The following is a 19,170-nucleotide window of genomic DNA, read 5'->3' on the forward strand; positions in this document are numbered from 1 at the left end:
TAGCCGTGTTAGCTTATTCTCAATACCTGTAAGTCCCAACCTTGTTTGCTACACATAAAAAAACAGACTGATACCATTAAAATTAACATTCCTGTGACTACTACGCTAACTGCCAACTTTGCTAGTAACATGTAAAAAAAACACACAGTCCGAACCCGCTATACGTTAGCTACGTTATTAGCATTAGCCACATTTGCATTTTAACAACATATGCAACTCCCAACCGTGTTTGCAAGTGAACATGTTGAATTTTTTGTTAGTTTTTCTCTGGTCTTAATACAAAATGAAGTCTTTGAAAAATTTTAAAAAAATGTTGTATTTCTTTTTAGATAATTAAATTATTGTTTAGTTTAGTTGTGTCTGTTGGCCACTTCCTCTTAATCCTGTTTCTTAATTGTTTTATTACTTCTTCTTAAATTTAACATATAAATAATCCAGACCTATTAGAAGTGTTTCAGTTAGAAAAATGACTTGGACCAAACTATGGGATGTTTGGCTGTTAATAAACACAAACCTTGAATTAGAACTAAACTGTTTACCTCTGATCTCATCAAGACGATTTAAAAACTGTTTGATGTGTGTTTGTTGTGGTTTCAAGACGTTTAACAGGGAAGACTCATTTTACGCTGAGGCGATGTCACTTTGACCCAATGCATCATGGGAGATGTGTTAAAAACTGCCGCAGATGGCAGAAAGACTCGTTTCTCTGAGATTCATTGATTTGTCCACTTGTTCCACGATACGATACCGGATTCTGTGGAAAGCTACACCGCTAAAGACAAGCTTTAGCTGGTATTTTTGTTAGAACTGAGCGACTTTATGAGCAGAGTCAGAACAAGGAAGTGAAGACTTTAACCACTTCTGATTGGTCAGACTGATGACGTATGATTAAGCCTCCAAGAATGATTGGCAGAGAGAGTTGAAGGGGCGGGACTTTTCCAAAAACAGAGCTGAAGCTACGGCTAAATCACGTTACCGTTATTCTTATCAAAATGTATTTGATAGAATCAAATAAAAACAAAGAAAAAAGTATTTTACAATCTTTCATATTCCTAACTTCTCAGTGTTTTAATAGGGCCTGTTTGGATGAAGAAGACCTGATATCCTGGAGACAGAAAATGTTTTTAGAACAGTGAATGGGTAATTTCCCACGGCACACCTGACCATCTGACCATCTCTTTCAACCAGTGTGCCGCACAGCTTTTTGGATTTAGCCTAAAAACAGCATAACAATGATTTAAAGACCGCTGGGAACACTTTTACAGTAGATCAAAAGATGATTGTAGTGGGACTATAAACAAAACCATTGACTTTTGTAGCATCTGCTTCTTTTTAAATTAGATAAAAACTTTTAACTTCTGTTTTATCTTGAATATTTTATTTTCTTCTTTTCAAAGGTGTTTTATTTTGGAAAAAAAAGCCATAAAAAGGCAGAAAGATAGCCACGCCACAGGTTTTCACTTCAAAGTTCTTTTCCCTGACGTTAAATCTTGATTGTTTCCCATGAATAATACATTACAGCCCGTTCTGTGCTTAGCGGCTGCTGACCGAAGCAACCCGAATAATGCAGTTACCGACTCTCCTCTGCGTGGAGCGGGCGCTCGGCCTCCTGCTCAGAGCCGAGAGCCACAGCTCCACGGAGCATCACAAAGGAAATGAAAAGGCATCAGAGGCTGACGGCCCCACGAGACTCCATTTGATACAGGAGTGGGGGGGGGGGTAGTTTATCTTTTTTTGGGGGGGGCTGAACTGATGGATTCATAAACCAAAAGGAGCAACAATGAATTCTGGATTCACCAAAATAAACAACTAAAGCAGTCCAAGCAAATGCATGCAAATATGGCACCGGTCATGGGGTCAAAAATGACCCCAGGGTCATTTGTTTCCTTGTTTCGGTCACGCGCCGCTGAAACGAGCGATTTGCATGAGCAGCAGCGACGACTCTGCTTTACATACGCCACCATTTGAATGGAACATCTGCAACCGTGACCTTGTCCAACTGAATCACTGTCGGAGCTGGTGGAGAGACCAACCCCTGGATGGATGGACGGAGAACAAAAGCCGGCGCTTTTTCCTCGTCAAGGTGATCTGTACCGACGTCGGGAAGTTTGTATGTGCGTGTCTGCGAGCGGAGAAATTCAGTTTGAAATCCGCAGCTTTTGATGCAAAATTAAAACGCAGCGAGTTGTTTGAAGAATGCAGGGCGTTTCAAAGCGCATTACATATGACACGGACGGAGGACCAGAAAGGCCGGAGGAGAGGAGTTCCTCAAAGCAGCTTTTAACTTACCCTCCTTTTACCACCATGTGTGCTCGAGGCGTTCCCATGTGGTTAACAATCTAAGAATTAAGGATGCAGGGGTTTCAATTGCAACATCCTGCATGAGCACCAATGCATGGTTAGAAAAAGAAAAGAATGCACACATCAAGTCAGTTCCCCATTAATAACAAGGATGCTATTGTCATTTCATCTGCGAAACAAAAGGCAGACTGTAACCTGGCAGCACCATCGGGGAGCTGTTGGATATGTTTGCAGATGATAAATGATGGTATTTTGTGTGGGAGTGAAAACTGAAAAAACAGTCAAATAAGTCAACAATTTCGACCCCATTAGCAGATTTTTCTTTAGTTAGCAAAAAACAAAAAATAAATCCTGCTCATTGGGTAAGAAAAAGTCTTACAAAGAATTCTTATTTTAAGGAAAAACACTAAGATGTGTTTTCTCAAACTATGCACTGAAGGGATGAACTAAAAGGAGGGAGAGGAGGGGTGGGATCAGAGGACAGTTTGAAGTTCATTGCTGATTTTTTTTTTTTAAATCACACGTTTACTATCAACCTCCATTCAAGTCCAAGTCCGTTCCCAGCAAATCTCCCATGAGCCAATCAAATTTAAAACGCTGTTTACGCCACAATCCTCCAACTGTTTTTGCAGAATCGCATCTTCACGATGCCCCGCCCAACTGCTTAAGCCTTAAGAACGCGCTAAACGCAGGGCCCTGAATGCGGATATAGCCCATGGTGTTCACACCGGACAAGCAGGGGGGGGCTTCTTCTTCTTTTTTTACTGGTGCATGTCCGACACCTACAGTTTGGTGCAAATCTCCTAAATTTTCCTCCAAGCTTTTTCTTTCACAGCTGTATTCCGTCATGTGAAAGACTAGGTGTCAGAGAATTCTGTCCAGGGCACAAACTGCAATTATTGATTTCTCCTCCATGATCAATCATAGAACGATTGGCACTTCTACCCGTGTGTCACTACCAAACCCAAGCCCTGATTGGTCAAAGTTTGACTTGGTTTAACTTTCAACGTGCGTGTAACCCTTGTGCTATCCTAAGCACTTTACCATTGGGAGTTGGGTCATCTAGACCCACTAGACAGTGCTCTGAACCTTTTTTCTTCAATGATTTGTGATCTTCACTGGTGTCCATGATTACATGAAATCTTTCCACCTTTATCCACCTTTGTCATGGTAGGGAGAACACGTCAATGTGAGGGTGGGGTCATCTAAGATAGCACAAGGGTTAATGGCTGCATGTTATGTTTGCAGAGCCCAAAAGTGGACTTAAAAAGTGACACATGAACACAAAGGTTTTGAACGCACAAACCCAAAATGTGCATATATATATATATATGCTTACGCAGAGTTTTCATTAGAAAAAATAAAGAAAAACCCCCACCCTTACATTGACGTGTTCTCCCTACCATGACAAAGGTGGATAAAGGTGGAAAGATTTCATGTAATCCATGGACACCAGTGAAGATCACATATCATTGAAGAAAAAAGGTGCAGCGCACTGTCAATGTTAACGTGCCTCCAAGGCACGTTAAAAATTGGGAGTGGGGTCATCTGGACCCCATAAGATAAAACAAGGGATACAGCGTGCCTGCCTCTCATCTAGTTTACCCTGCTGTCCCCTATACGTGTTGTATAATCGACTTGTTGCCTGCAGCATGCCTGTAGAGAAAAAGGTGCATGAACATTTTCATTCTACAGACTTGCCGCATACCGGTTTACCCATATCTAGTCGTAAGAGAAGTTGTGACCAAGGCATGAATGATCTTTGACCTCAGACGGTTCATCTCAGGCCGCCTCCACTGTCGGCTTTCATCTAACTCCCTTCACCCATTTGGCTTCATTTGTTTTCTACTATACATTTCATTGCATCACATCTTTGGCAGTCTTTTATAAAACTAAAAAAACAGTCGAGGGAATTCCAGTTTGGGCTCTTTCACTGTGCTTAAAGATGGGAATTGGCTTCATCTACTAAATGTATGAAAAATGACCAAAAGGAAGTAACTATCGTGTGTATTTTTTTTTATCAATGAGAATGTGGCACATCCTTGAGTTCTCACCGACAGAGCAGGGAGGAGAGCAGTAGCTACGGTGCACGGCCTTGCCGTGCAAATAACACCCTTTCCTCCCTGTTTCTGTGTCTACTCCTCCTTTCCAGGGTCGGTCTCCCTCCCCACTCCCTCCGTTCTCTTCTTTTCCCACCGTGCCAGACAGAGACAGAGGACTCCTTTGTTAATCAGAGTAGGAAATGCAACTGGAGCCAAATCTGCCTAGGTTCATGTTTGATAAAGCCCATCCCAAACTGCTTTTGTTCTTGCCGCCTTCCGTCACCACGCGTCTTGGCTTCAAACCTGAATGGTCAAACTCGCAGGAACAAGCTCAGACGACACGCATCCACGTCCGGGATGCAACTCCCGCCAATCAGGGTGACGTTAAACCCCCAGAGGTCAAAGAAATGCTGAAGGGTTTTGGTTCGGAAACAAGGCAGTCTGGATCCGCATCTAGTTACCCTCCCCAGGTATGAAAAAAAAACGGAGTGGTACCCTTGAACATTCAGGGCAGCATCTTCAAAGCAGACGTGCGTCTGCCTCCATCCTCCCCTGCCTCTGCTGGAGAGGCTGCGGGATGAATACTAATAATAATTTGCTGCCATGGCCTCTCATTCAGATGATTGCGAGTTAGTGGCGCCCATCAAAAGCCTGTTTCATCTGGGGAATGAGTGGGAATAAAGACTTTGGCAAATTTGGGGAGCGCACCTTCAGACTGAGAGCAAACTGTTCTTCAGCAGCGCTACGATTCCGCTTTTAGTTTAATATTTAAAATGCTTAAATCGTTATTTGGATATTTCAAACTGAGGCCGTCAGCGTTGAGATGATTCGTCTCTGAGTCAGATTATTATCAGATAATATAACTTTGCTTTTCTGCTCCTTCTCATTTATTAACTGTTATAATTTTATTTATACGGTATTGATGTTTTGTTTTTTTATCAAATGAAAAAAATGTTTAAAATTGAACAAATAAATAAATAAATAACGATGCCTTGTGTTGATCCAGCAAGTTTTTGTTACTTTCTTTTGAAACGGCGAATGACGGCTTTAACTTTTAATCGTCTGCTGGAGGCCAGAGAGCAACTTTTTACCTTGGTAAATCGTTCAATTGCTCTGGGAAAATGGCCGTTTGTCTGATTGGTAACATGTGAAGCTATGTTTACACCGCCCTCTCCAACACGCAAACGACCGATACCAAATAAAAGTCGATGGAAATGCACAAATACGTTCACGCGTAGCTATGAAACAGTTTTTGGCCGTTATATATACAACACGTGGCCATTGAACTCACCTTAAAGATAGGCCAAGTTGACCATTGATCAGTCAGGGACCCTGATTTCGTGGTGACTTAAGGATGGCGTCCCTATTAATATACAGAAGTGCCAACTGTTTGTAAATTGATCATATAGGAGAAATGAATAATTACGGTTTTTGCCTAGACAGAATTTACTCCGCTTTGAAATTTCACGACAAGCCTCTTTCAACTGTAGGTGGTGGACATTAGCTAGTAAACTGTAGAAAAAGAAAAAAAGGAAGTCCCTCCCTTTGTGTCGAGCATGAACACCATATGCTAAACACGCGTACAAGAACGTTCAGTCAAGGACACGCAACCCATGCTTGGTGTGAACATAGCATAAATCTGCGTACACAACGTGTTCAAGATTGCGCTGAACGTGGGATCATGTACACGCTTTTACACAGGACTGTTGCTAACCAATACTAGCGCACGTCCGCCACCTACAGTTGGAAGAAGCTTGGTGCGAAATGTTGAAGTGGTGCAAATCTTGCAAAGCCTTCTTCTTTTACGGCTCTATTCCGACATATGACAGACTTGGTGTCATAGAATTGATCGAATTCCGGCTGGACACAAACCACAATCAATAAATTCACGTTCATTATTGCTTTTTCAAACGGTTGGCTCTTCTGTTTTTCAAAAGAACACTACGCATACATCACTACCAAACTCGAATCCCCAATTGGTCAAAGTTCAACTGGTTTAACTTTTGAGTGTATTCAATCGTCGTGCATTTTGTAAGTTTTGTACGTACAGAAAATTGGACTTGCTGCACGTGGATGTGAGTTTTGAATGCGGAAGCCCGTAACGCACATATGTGTGTGTTTACATCGACTTTCGTTCAAAGCGGTTGCTAGAACGAGGGTTTACGAGCATCGACAAAGGATAAGAGTTTGGCCAAATTCAAATTCTTCTCCTTACCCATACATTTAGCCATCCAAACAGAGGGCTAAATGAGTAGAGTCAATGAATAGTCTTCTAATGTCAAACCTCACTCCCACTCGATGGCTTCATCAATAGTAATCGGTTTTCCACGTTGGTGAGTAGCCGCCAGCGCTCAGAAAAATGGATAACATCAGTTTTAAAACTTTAAAAAGTCATGCTGAAACAAAAAGTCTTTACATACATTCACATGTAAGCACACCTACGTGAAGAAATGCGTTCTTAAAACTATCTAGGACACCCCTATCCCTCAAAATGCCCCTACAATTGAAGGGATAGGGAGAAGTCGTAAGGGTTGGGGAAGAATTCAGATACAGCCTTAAAGACGAAGGATGTTTATCAGTCAGCACCATTGGCCAGGCACGTTGTCCGTCTCCCAGGCCACTCCTCGTCTTGTCATCCCTTCCTTCTCCAGCCACATCTACTCTCTCCCTGACCTCCACTCCGTCCTTGTGCCCCTTCTACCCTTGCCCGGCCCTGTCCCTTCTACCTACAGAGAGTGTCAGGCCGCACTGATGGCCATCAGCTGCTTCCAACCCGGCCTGCAATGCTGTGTCACTTCATTAGAGGTGTGAAGGGATGACCTTGCACTCCGCTTCTCGCCAGATGTCCCTCTTTCTCTCATTACTCTCCCTCCCATCCTCCTCTCTCCAACTCTCCGTCTACCTCATCTTTTTCTTGTTTCTCCGTTTCTTTCTTTGTCCCTGAACTCATTGTTCTCCTTCATTATCAAACGCTGTCAGGATACCCCCCCCCACCCCCCGGTGTGCCGTGCAGGTTATTTATAGCCAACAGTAGCGGGTGGATGTGTGGAGGTGAAGCCATCCCGGGCTCTGCTGGAGCAGCGGCACTTTCTCCTGACATTTAAACATCTGCATGTGTGCACTTTTCCTGCAACTGAAACCATCCGTCCTTCCGTCAGAGCATTTGTGTAATGAGGTGGTGGTGCTGTTGGTGGGTGGGGCAGATTTGGGTGAGTCTCCCAACCCCTACCTGTCTCTCAGACATGACATAGAGGAAGCTGCGGTCCAGGGAGAAGGCCATGTCTCTGAGGACCGGGCTGCCGTCCTTTATGACCGGTACCGTCTCGTACTGGGCGCCGCCGTGAGGCGGTCCGTCCACACGGATCTGCGAAGAAAAAAGCAGAACACGGAGCAGGTCAGCAGGAGCTATTTATATCTGAGCGCTGGGAACTGTGGGAAAAAAAAAAACAGGCAAAGAGTGATTGACAGCAGCGACAGGCATGGGTCAAAAAACGCTTGCTTGGAGATTTAGATGACAGAAGAGTAATAAGTTTCACACTCCTAGAATGAACTGATTTTTTTTAATTTGCCGATGATGTGTGCTGAACTGGAATGTTTCTCAGGGAAATGTCAGGCCAACGTCATTTCCTTGTACTTTCTTGGGTTACAAAAACTGTGAGGAAGTGACTGCTGATGTAAAACCCTGTGAAACCTTAGCCCTGTTTTCCCTTCCTCTTCCTCCTGATGAGTGACGGATTTCTGTTCCACGGCTTTGAAACTGAGGCTGGGACCTCTTTTTTTAAGGCCTTTTACGGACGTCAAACAAGGTTGTGTATAGTTTGTATTAGCAGATGATGCTTGACGAACATATGAGCAGGACAGCAAATCAAGTGTTATGGGTCTGAGTCTATCAAAGCTGAGGTCTTCCTTTGCCACCCAAACATTCATCTATCTGTCCAGGGGGGAAAAAGAGCAGCTTCTCGAATAAATACCCAAGAGAGGCACGTTGGGGTCTTGTGTCTGTCAGGAGAAGGTCTAATGGGAGGGAAGAGGGGTATATGAGCAAATACATTACATGGTAGGCTGCGTGCCAAAGCCCCGCGCACAGTCAAAATTCTAAGCGTTTGGACACTAAAGTTTTAGTCACTACTACCCTTACAGGTTGATATGGGCTAACGAATGGGTAAATCTGTGTGGGGCACGCAGGCAACAAGGTTGTAGATTAATCAGTAAGCTGGTAGAATGAAAAAGCTACTGCACGGTTCTTTCTACAAGAGTGATCCAGGTCATAGAGAACACCTAGATAACACGTAACCATGAGTAAAGCTACGATCACACCTGCCTCGTCAACACGCGTTTAAGCAACCACTTCCAATGAAGAGTCTATGCAAACAGGCGTACAGGCACGTTTCAGGCTTCCACGCTCAAATCTTTCACAGTCGCACACTGCAAGTTTTTAAGTTTGTTTCAAGGCTGTACATACAAAAATGCGCCGCCACTGAACGCACGTTGGCAGTCAAACCAGGTTGAACATTTACCATTCAGGGACTCAGATTTGGTAGTGACATATGGATGGTGTCCCCTTTTAACTCCCTGAAGTGCCAACCGTTTGAAAATTGATCATGAAGGAAGAAATGAATAATTGCGGTTTGTGCCCGCCAGGAATTATATGACATGGAGACTTTCTAATATCAGAATAGAGCTGTGAAAGAAAAGGGCTGGAGCAAGATTCACGAGATTTGCTCCACTTCGACATTTTGCACCAAGCCTCTTCTAACTGTAGAGGGTGGACATGCACTAGTATTGGGTGCTGACAGTCCAGTGAAAACATCGTTTGCTAAAAGCGCATTCAAGAACTCGCGTTCAGCGCGTTCAGCGCGTTCTTGAGCGCGTGTCAAATGCCTAGTTCGTTTGTAGCTTCATGGTGAAACTAGTGAGACGCAGGTGTGTCAAACTGATTTTTCATTTTTTTCAACCCCTTTAAATCTTACGGACTGCACAGGATGCCTTGAGCTCTGATCCCATGATAAGTCCAGTCTGAAATAGGAAATTAGGAAAGTAGTTTGTGTAGGTCGTACTGTCATGCAATGGGAACGTCATCATCTACACACCCTGTGCATGCAGCATGCTAGTGCTAGAGAGTAGTACTCGTTCCTAAGTATTGATTAATGTGTTGTAAGGACACCCTTCAACAAAGTCACTTTAGAAAAACTACACTATACACTTATCACAAGTACAACAATTGTATGTCCCATGTTTGTGACTCTTAAGGTGGTTGTACGGGCCTCAAGAGAACTGTAAAACAGGCCTGCGGTCCCCTAAGAAGCCCAGACAACCCAAAAACCTGCAGCACCCGTACGGGTCAACCCTCAAATGTGACTAAGGCTTAAGGTTGCTGGATTCACAGAAGCAGGAGGTCAGAGAACCTGACCTGGCTGACCTGCAGCTGACCCCGGCAGCAAACATGAACGTCCACAGGACACACAAGCTGTGTGTAAGGGGGAGGAGTCTGACACTAGAGCCAGCATTTGTCCGAACACTGACACAGCAGCGCAAAGACCTCAGTAAACATGCGCATTCTTGTCTGGCCCAGAGCTGCTCTGCTCATTGCAGTTCAGTGTGGACACGCTTCTGTATGAGTCACCTCAGTAAAAGGGGGTCTGTCATACTGTGATATGCGTCCTAGTGGGCTGCCCTGAGGAAGGGTGAGATAACCCAGACTTCCCCTCCGTGAGCCTGAAGCTGATCTCTATCACACGTTCTCTCACCACCATCCAGAGGCCTCTTAATTCATACATAGCCACAAGCAGACCCCCCTCCCTCCAAGTACACACTCACTGTTGGAATGTGTCAGCAGCCAAAGCCAAGACTGTCTCGTCATGTGGAAAAACCATAAGACAAACTAACCTCTATCTGCTCACAAAGTGATTGGGGCCCACATTGCTGAGCCAAAATCCTCCTCGCCCTAACGCTTCACGCAAACAATCCCACATCCATCTGCTTTTTAAATACACTTTTTGACTTTTCCATAGCGACTCCTGGAAACTCACAGATCTGCGTACAGAAAGGATATGAAAACAGGAAGCAAACACCGGACAAATGGACACAAAAACAGAATGTTGGAAATGAAAACTCAATTTTTAGAGTGTTGTGTGCTACTACTCCATCCATCCATCCATCCATCCATCCATCCATTCATTCATTCATCCATCCATCCGCAGAATGAACAATTAAACTCCACTTGAAAAGTCCACTTTCTCTGGTACTACTACCGGTAGTACTTAAAATGTTATTCTACTATATAAAACACAACTCAAACCATTTTAAACCGCAGATATTCCAGTGCTCTTTCAACTTAGTTGTACAGTGTTTCCTTGTTTATCCCAGGGGTTACGCTCTAAAAATAACCTGCGATAGGTGAGATCCAAAAAGTGGGATTAAAGATGTTTTAAGGCAGTAAAACTCCTTACCACACACTACACTCTTTTCTCAGACAGACATGAGCATTTTCCCTCTTTCTCTCTTCATTAAAGTCTCAAAGTTTAAACTTTCATAGTAAAATAAGTCCAATATCATGAAATGAAAACAAAGATCTGATTGTGATTAACGATTTATGTAAATGTGGCAAAATCAACGCATTTTGGAGTGGAGACACGCACGGAGGAGTTTGACTGACAGTAGTCTATGACCAATCAGGACACAAAGGATGTACAAATACCCAAAAAATCATCTGCGAAACAATGAGACAGCAAAAGATGAACCTGTACTGTACTTCTTTACCGCCTTGTCACTTATAAATTAGTTACAACTCATGAGACCAAAACATCCCATGTAACATTATTAGGCGGAGAATCTTTGCATCCAGTTACTAAACCCACCCCGTCCTGTTGGGGGGTCATAAGGTCCCAATTGGACAAAGGCGTGGAAAACGATAGACAGGTTGTCAATTAGAGAACTCAAAAATGATGACACTTTTGTCTGGTTTGCTTTCATAAAACCCTCCAGTCATCTCCACTCCCCCTTTTTTTTGGGTTGATTTCTCCTTTTTGGTCCACTAATAGTTTGCCTGCACTGTAACTGAACCATGGAATGAACCAGGATTCTCTTGCAAGTAAACAGATTCCATTGCTCTGAAAGCACCTCTATTCTTCTCATGCAAAAACTACAGTTTACTTCAACTGTAACCGAGTATCCATTCCCAAAAAACACTATTTTAAATATTTATCCTTGTCTTTAGTTTGCAATAATACAATCCACAGCACCCCAGACAGCTGTGTACTGGTTTGATACTGTTTGACAAGAATCCCCATTTCACCACAGCAGCTATTAGACATTTTCTTTCTGTCTGCAATGCCACAGAGTTGCAACACAAAAAAAAAGTAGGAGCAGAAGAAAAAAGGCAAAGATGGATGAAAGTGTTGGGAAAACTGTCAACCCGAGGGGCACCGCGGGCTTGAGTTTGCAGGTTTAAAGAAAGAGCAAACATTGCCGTCTTAAATGATAGAAAACAATGGCAACCGGTGCTTAAATTTAACCTTCAGGAGGGATTTGATGTCCTTCATGTAACAAGACATAACCCGGAACGTCGTCCCAAACACTGATAGAGAAAGCAGTGAGGATGACAGAGCTCAGAAATCAGCGTCCTCATGTAAAACAGAAGCAGTGGGAGGCCTTCCTAGAGAAGCCCAGAAGCACACAAGGCTGCCAAATTCAGTTACTCTTTCCAAAGCACTTTGCAGCACCAGAGTTTAATATAGAAAAGGCTCTAACAAGAGAAAGAGAACACAGACTGTTGTTTGGGCTCATTCATTCTACAGAATTACAACAATTTTTCAGCTAAAATGTCCCATTTCCTCATTACTGTGATCAAATCAATGTTTTGGTTTGAGGAACTTTTAGTTTGTGGATTGTATCTCAATCTTATGCTTTCTTAGTCTATATAAAATCAGTTTTAAATATTTCGAACAGAGCGGACTTTTTGCACTATAGGGCACAGCGACTCAAAGGTGCATCGTCTATGAATGGTCTAATTTCAAAATGATGTCATTTATAAGAGGCACCGAAATATAAGGCGCATTAAGCGAGACAATAGAGGTCGAGATTAGTCTGTCACTTGGTCAGACTTTGTTAACCGTGTTCACAGTAATTCTTGAACTTGTTTGTAAAGCGCTGAACGCTAGCCATGTTAAAAGCGTTAGCCGGGTTTGCGTATTCTCATTGCCTGCAACTCGCAACCTTTTTTGCGACTCACAAAAAACAGACTGAGACCGCTAAAACACACGTCACTGTGACTACGCTAACTTCCAACCTTATTAGTAACACGTAAAAAACGTTAAAAAAACGCAGTCCAACACCGGTATACATTAGCCACATTAGAGTATTCACAATATCTGCAACTGCCAACCTTGGTACCAACACATCAAAAAAACATACCGATACCGCTACAACAAACATCACTGTGACTACGCTAACTCCCAACCTTGTTAGTAACACATAAAAATATCACAGTCCGACAGGGCTACGTGTTAGCGTTTTCCCAATAACACCCAACCATTTGGCTTTTAGGGTGAGCCTTGTAGTCCGGAAAAAACTCTAAAAGCATAAAAGTGCTTTAAAAGTCTGGCTCCAAACAAGTTCAGGTGGCCGTTGACTGAATATATTAAGGTTTCTTTGGAGCACTGCAACCACCCCCCAACATGCTGTGACTAAGCAGTCTTGGATTAACCTTTTTCCGATAATTAATGAAAAAATTCCCTTGAAGTCTATGAACAACCCGGGAACTCATGAGGGCGCCATCGAGTACTTTTGAGTAGCCAAAGTAAACGACTGTCTTTTCCTTGACCCTCTGGAAAGTATCATGCAGGTTATAGAAAAAAAGCCCCCCCCCTTAACTAGATCCACTGATGAATGGCTTTCCTAATGGCAGACATGTCTTTGGTTGTAATACTTTAAGTTATTTTTCCATGGAGTTCTAATGTTTGGCTTCTTCGGCTACAGTACAGACCAAAAGTTTGGACACACATTCTCATTCAAATGAATGGGAAGGTGTGTCCAAACTTTTGGTCTGTACTGTATGTTTTACCCACCATGTGTATCCCTATTACTGAGAGATTTTTCTTTTTAGCACAAGACTTTTTCAAAAAATTCCCATCAACCTATTTACATTTTACCAAAACAGTGTGAGAAGTTTCATTCATGCAGACTGATAACTTCAATAAGCGCAAAACGCCTTTTTTAGACATGATAGCTGAAAGTCAGAAAGGTCTCATCATTGGCAAGCAATCGTGTCAGAGGGCAAGAACCGGGGCTTATGGGACAGGGAGGGCTAAACCACTGAGGGTTACATTAAAACAGAGCCTTTGGATTGCTGCCCCATCAAAAAAAAATACCTCCCAGTGATTTCACTCAGGGCTGCACTGTGGTTTAGTGGTTAGCGCTCTCACCTCATAGCAAGAAGGCCCTGGTCCAAATCCAGGCTGGGACCTTTCTGTGTGGAGTTTGCAAGTTTCACCCGTGCATGTGAATTTCCTCCCTCAGTACAATAACATGCTTCATAGGGTAATTGTTATCTCTTAACTGCCCCTAGGTGTACATCAGTGTGCGGCCCTGCAACAGATAAGCGACCTCAGGGTGTACCCCGGCTTCATCCGACATTAGCTGGGTTGGGTCGAGAAAGCCCTTCACCCCCCCAAGGGATTCAGTAGATTCTGAAAATGGATGGATAAGTTAACTCAAATAGGAAGTATGGTAAACTAAATCAGCGACGACTTGACAGTCACTTCATATTTTCATAGAGTTGGAGGTATTTAAGTACAGATCTAGTTGTATAGAAAACATTTGAGACTGGGCTTAGTTTACCTCTTAAGTCCAAATCAATCCACTGTAAAATGATCCACCTCTCCATTGGAAACGTCTATTGTAACCCATTTACATAGTGGTTCCGACATTTTTCTTTCACTTCACAGATTTTATATTTAAGATTACTTTCAAGAGGGGTGATTGTGTTTAATTCAATGTTTAGTATTTACATTTTGGTGGTTAGGCTACTGACTACCGGTGTAGCCTCAAGGGGGCCTAAGTCTGGGTCTCCCTGTGCCTGTCCCAAGCCCGGCTAAAATACAGTTGTGTCAGGAAGGGCATGTGGCGTAAAATATCTCTGCTAAATGACCTGTGCGATTCAGTGAAAGCTGATTCGCTGTGGCGACTCCTAAAGGAATTAGCAGAAAGGTAAACATTTAAGTCTTGGTAGATAGGCTTAATTTTAAGCTCAGCTGCTAAACAAAATTAGCATGCCTTTATGCCCTTATTTTGAAAAATTTGGGTTTGATAAGATCCGTTTCAGCTAAAGTGGCAACAACAACAGCGCTGGAAAAAAATTGGCGCCATATCACCTCATCTCTATCCATCCTTTAGAGCTTTAAAGCCCTTAAAATCCGTATACTGATCCTGCGAAAATAGCCTTTTGAAACTTAATTGCAACGGGGTGCGGTCTTCTCTAGAAATTTTTAAGCTTTGACTTCCAAAACAGCGAAACAAGTCCAATGGGGGTTCGACTTTTATGCCAAAACTGTCAGAGCACCTTCAACCTAAACGTGCGAGGGCTTCAGGGATAAGAGAGAGCTGGCTAACGGGGAAGTGATGGCAGAGGCATCAGAGGGCCTCCTCTTGCAGTTACAAGGGCCCGTGCCAGCTGGGTGCTTTTGATCAGGCCGTGTAAACATCCTGGAAAAAATAAAAAAATAAAACATTTGAAGAGAGACCAAACTCCAATTGAAAAAAGCCTGTCTCTCTCTGCCTCTGCCGGACTGTCCCCTTGGTCGTACTGGTTTGAACGTTGTGCCAGACACTGGATCCCCTACTGTGCGGAGCAATTTGCTTAAGTTTAAAGTGCTCAGTTTGCTTTAGTTAGAAAGCACAAGATTGTGTTAGTGAACCGATTCATACTTGGAATAAATGCAGACTGTTATTTCCCTGGAAATCTAGCAAATTCAAAGTCAGATCCATCCGTTTATACCCAAGAATAGACTAAAACCAAAGGCGTCAAGCCCATGGAAAGACATAGAAGGCTAAGTCAAGACACTTTTGAGCGTTTTCCTCCATTAATGGTCCAGCTGTTACACATTACCCACACTCAAGTCCATTTTTAAATCCTTACCTTTGAGGTGGGTTTACCCCTGCCTTCAGGTGTTTGCCAAAACGAAAACAGACTTTGGGTGGATGATGTTTTCCCACCCTTTTTCAACCCATACCACACAATGCAAAAAAATAAAGAAATGAAAAATGAAAAAGGTGCTTGTTTTAAGAGAAATAGTGCTACTTTTGCAAAAGAGGAACCCAAAAATAAAAAAGAATGGTAGGCAAATTCCAGCCTCCTCAATGACCAGCCTCACAACTATCTTCTGCTTCTGCGCTAATCTTACTCTGCAGCCTGAAGAGCCGAACCGACAGCCACTGCCTTTATCTGCCCGTTCCCGCCGGAGGAGACGAAGTAAACAACCACACAGGCCTCCACGCTTTGTCCACAGGCGCCGACCCTTTCGCAGAGATGCTGAGGAGTAGCTTACCAAAACCAGAGCTTTGCAGTCAATTGGGGTTATACTGATTGGAAAAGAAGAAGAAAAAAGGGAATAATTCAGGGCAGAGACATCAGAGAATGACCAACATGAACCTATCAAATCATCCAATGGGATCTTGGCCTCAATAAATGACCTTGAGTTGGATGTTGGGATTGCGCGACGGCACGGACCAAATCACAAGTGACAGCCTGACAGTCTATGAGAGGCGAGCGAAGATCGTCGAGAGGCATCTATGAATTCAAAGGCTGTCTTCATGACAGCCACGGCTTCTGGTCAAAAGCTAATTTCTGGGCTGTTTTTCTTTTTTTAACTCTTTAAAGACAAAAAAGAAAATGTGCTTTCTTCTTGAAGATGAAAAGAAGGATGGATGTTACATGGATAACCAGCAGGGAGATATGACAGCTCCAGACTCCAGGGAGCAGCTTTATGTAAACCCAACCCCCTCCCTTTTTTGTTTCCTTTCGTAACCTCAAATGAATAATAGAGATTGTTTATATAACAGCCAAGTGTGTGAGAATGACATATAACATGTGAGTGTGAAAGAGTGAATTGGGCGTGTGAGCCATGCTCACAGATCTACGGTCCACCCCAGTGGAACAGGACATGCAACCAAACAAGTCAGGCTCCGCCCCCCTTAAGGCATCAGGGATGCATCAGAGTGAGCGGACCACTCCAATGACTAACAAGGAGGTCAAGTCATCTCCTGCACCAAATGTAAGCACCAGTGAGATGCTAATCTTTTTTTTTCTTTTTTTTACAGCCGAATGCTTAAAAAAGCCTCAGTCACAAACACCCGCACGGGTGCTGCAGGATTTTGGGTTGGGTTTTGGAGGGTCGTGAAAAGGAGTGGCCAAGGGTCAACCATTACGGGCCAGGCCGATATTTCTTATTTTGACGTTTATCGCTGATTACAGCCTTCTTAAAATCAGACGGGCCAACGTCTACTTGTTTTGGTTCAGGTGGAGTCGCACACTACTAGCAACTAGAGGTGTCACTTATAACGCATTGATAAAAAAGCCTTTTAACACCAATAATCTTGCGTAAAATAATTCGTCTATATTAATTATCTTAACGGGAATGCAGGTGTGTCTTGCCTTGTCCTTAAGATTCGCACGGCCACCTCACATCATGAAAAAGGAACGTACGATTGTCATGTGTTTGGTAAATGTATTGCAAAGTATTTGTAAGGATAATTTAAGTTGCACACGTTTAGGTTTGCTGCCAGGGTCACCCTTAGGTTCCCTGACCTCCTGCTCCTGCTTAAGCCTTGGTGATATAGACCCACACAGAGGTTGACTTGGACAGGCACTGCAGGTTTTTGGGTTGTCCAGGCCCATGCAGGGTCATAGAGAGGAGTGGATGTATCTTAAGGGGAGCACAGGTGTGTATTGCAGTTCCCTACACTATGATTGTCTACTTTCTTAAATTCTTACAGTTAAGCAGCATAGAAGGACTGCGCATTTATCACTTGAACAGCACTCACTGGCTCATTGCAGGGTGTGCAGGGTTGAAAAACTGAAAAAAATCTGTACGACGACCCTACGTCTCACCTACTTCACCTTTAGTTGCCCTTCAGTGTTGTTTTAGAATTCTTTACGACATTGGCCTGCAGCATGCCCATAAAAAAAAAAACGGAAAATGTTTGCGCCACAAGCTCAATGAGGGGTCTACAACATTGAAAGTTTGTGCCGGTCACTTGCACCTGTATAGATCTGCCCATTTTCTTTGCCTGCAGACAGCCCCCTTTCCACCTGTAAGGGCAGTTGTGACTGAGACTTAAGCTGTACGTATTTGTCTGTTTGGAGAAGTCTTGTGCTTCTGTCCTAAAAACCCAAGTTAAAATCCAGCTGATTGCTGCAGTATTTCTTTACTTCAGGTGGAAGCTACACAGCTGTGTTGTGTGTTTGTGTGTGTCTCCTTCCACTTCTCTCTACTCACAGTGGGAGAAAGAGATGGAGCCTCTCTCTGCCTCGATAACACATCTAATCCATCACCGATGTCAGACTGAAGAATTCTGGTGTCAGAAGCGAGCGCCGTGTGGAGGTGCGCTCAGTGTGTGTGTGTGTTTGTGTGTGTGTGTGCGTGAGGTGGCTCCCACCAGCACTGCCTGCCGTCTCTTTTGTTCCTGTTCCTATTGCACAGTATAAGATCCCATAAGGCTCATGTTAGCCTGTTTGCCTGCGTGTCACTTCCCATCGGACAGACTTTGGCTGGAGAGGCCACACCGCCGGCGATGGAGGAGAAACGCATTAAAAAAGACAGGAAACCGCGTTTCAAAAATAAAAATCAAAAATAGTGCAGCCTTAGATAAAAAGTACAGAAGATAGAAAGGAAACTAGATAACACGGCTGGACAGGGGTTGGGCTAAATTACAGGAAGACAAACCGGCGTTAAAGGTAGAGGTGGCAGTATATCAGCAAAAATGACCCGACCTGAATCAATAAAATGGGCAATTGCTTCATATTTTTGGCTGGCCCCCATAAAGTCTATTGATTTGCCTTCCTGCTCCATGAACAAAGCGGTTAACCCTTTATTCTACATCCCCTTCCATCTTGCTAATAGTTTGGTCCAAGTTGCTGCACAAAACAAACGACACGCCAGCAACTACAAACATCGATTGTTTGTGACTAGTGAAAAAAAAGGCTCTTTTTAAAGGGAGCTTTAACCCTTTGTCACCACGAATCCCGGAAAAGCTGTTTCGTTAATGGCCAAATCCAGGCTGCACCCATTGAGTGTAGAGTATATGATAGCCCTCCCTCTTATGCTCCAAACAGGAAATACTCACCAAAATCCCATTGACTTCTATTGAGAAATAAACAGCTATTACTTAGTTAATGTATTTGTCAAAATAACCAATCTTACCACGCTATATTTTCTTCATGTAGTACTATACTTTTTTTTTTTACATCTTCTTGCAGTGCAGGTTATTGGTGTTATAAACTGACCAATCAGATACCTCAATAAAAGTATGTGGTTTCTTGTCTGATGTTTGAACAGAGTCGGCTTTCAAGTAGGGGGGTGTGGCCTCCCAACAAGATCACTCCTGATTGGTGAGAGTGGTTGCCACAGAAATGGTGACTCACACCAATCACTGCTTACCGATATCGTCTGCTTCCAACAAGGGTATCCCCAATAAAAAAGGAGACTGAATTGCCTCCACTCGCTTGGAGCCGGAAGTAAGTCATTTTCTATCAATGGCGACCCTGTGACCCCGAAAGGGATATAGCGGGTTAAGAAAAGGGATGGATAGATGGTTACACTCCTTCCTAATA

General features: G+C 43.3%; 1 protein-coding gene across 2 annotated transcripts in view; it reads right to left on the bottom strand.

Moving 5' to 3' along the window:
• Window positions 1-19,170, bottom strand: part of plxna2 (plexin A2) — a 248,642-nt gene that overhangs the window by 144,016 nt on the left and 85,456 nt on the right. For both annotated transcript variants that reach the window (XM_020704870.3, XM_004070981.5), the window contains exon 4: window positions 7,573-7,707. In XM_020704870.3, the coding sequence (XP_020560529.1) occupies window positions 7,573-7,707 (135 nt within the window). The remainder of the gene's footprint in view (window positions 1-7,572; window positions 7,708-19,170) is intronic.

Source organism: Oryzias latipes, chromosome 7 (assembly GCF_053564925.1).
Source record: "Oryzias latipes strain Hd-rR chromosome 7, Olatipes_Hd-rR_3.1".
Classification (NCBI taxonomy): Eukaryota; Metazoa; Chordata; class Actinopteri; order Beloniformes; family Adrianichthyidae; genus Oryzias; species Oryzias latipes.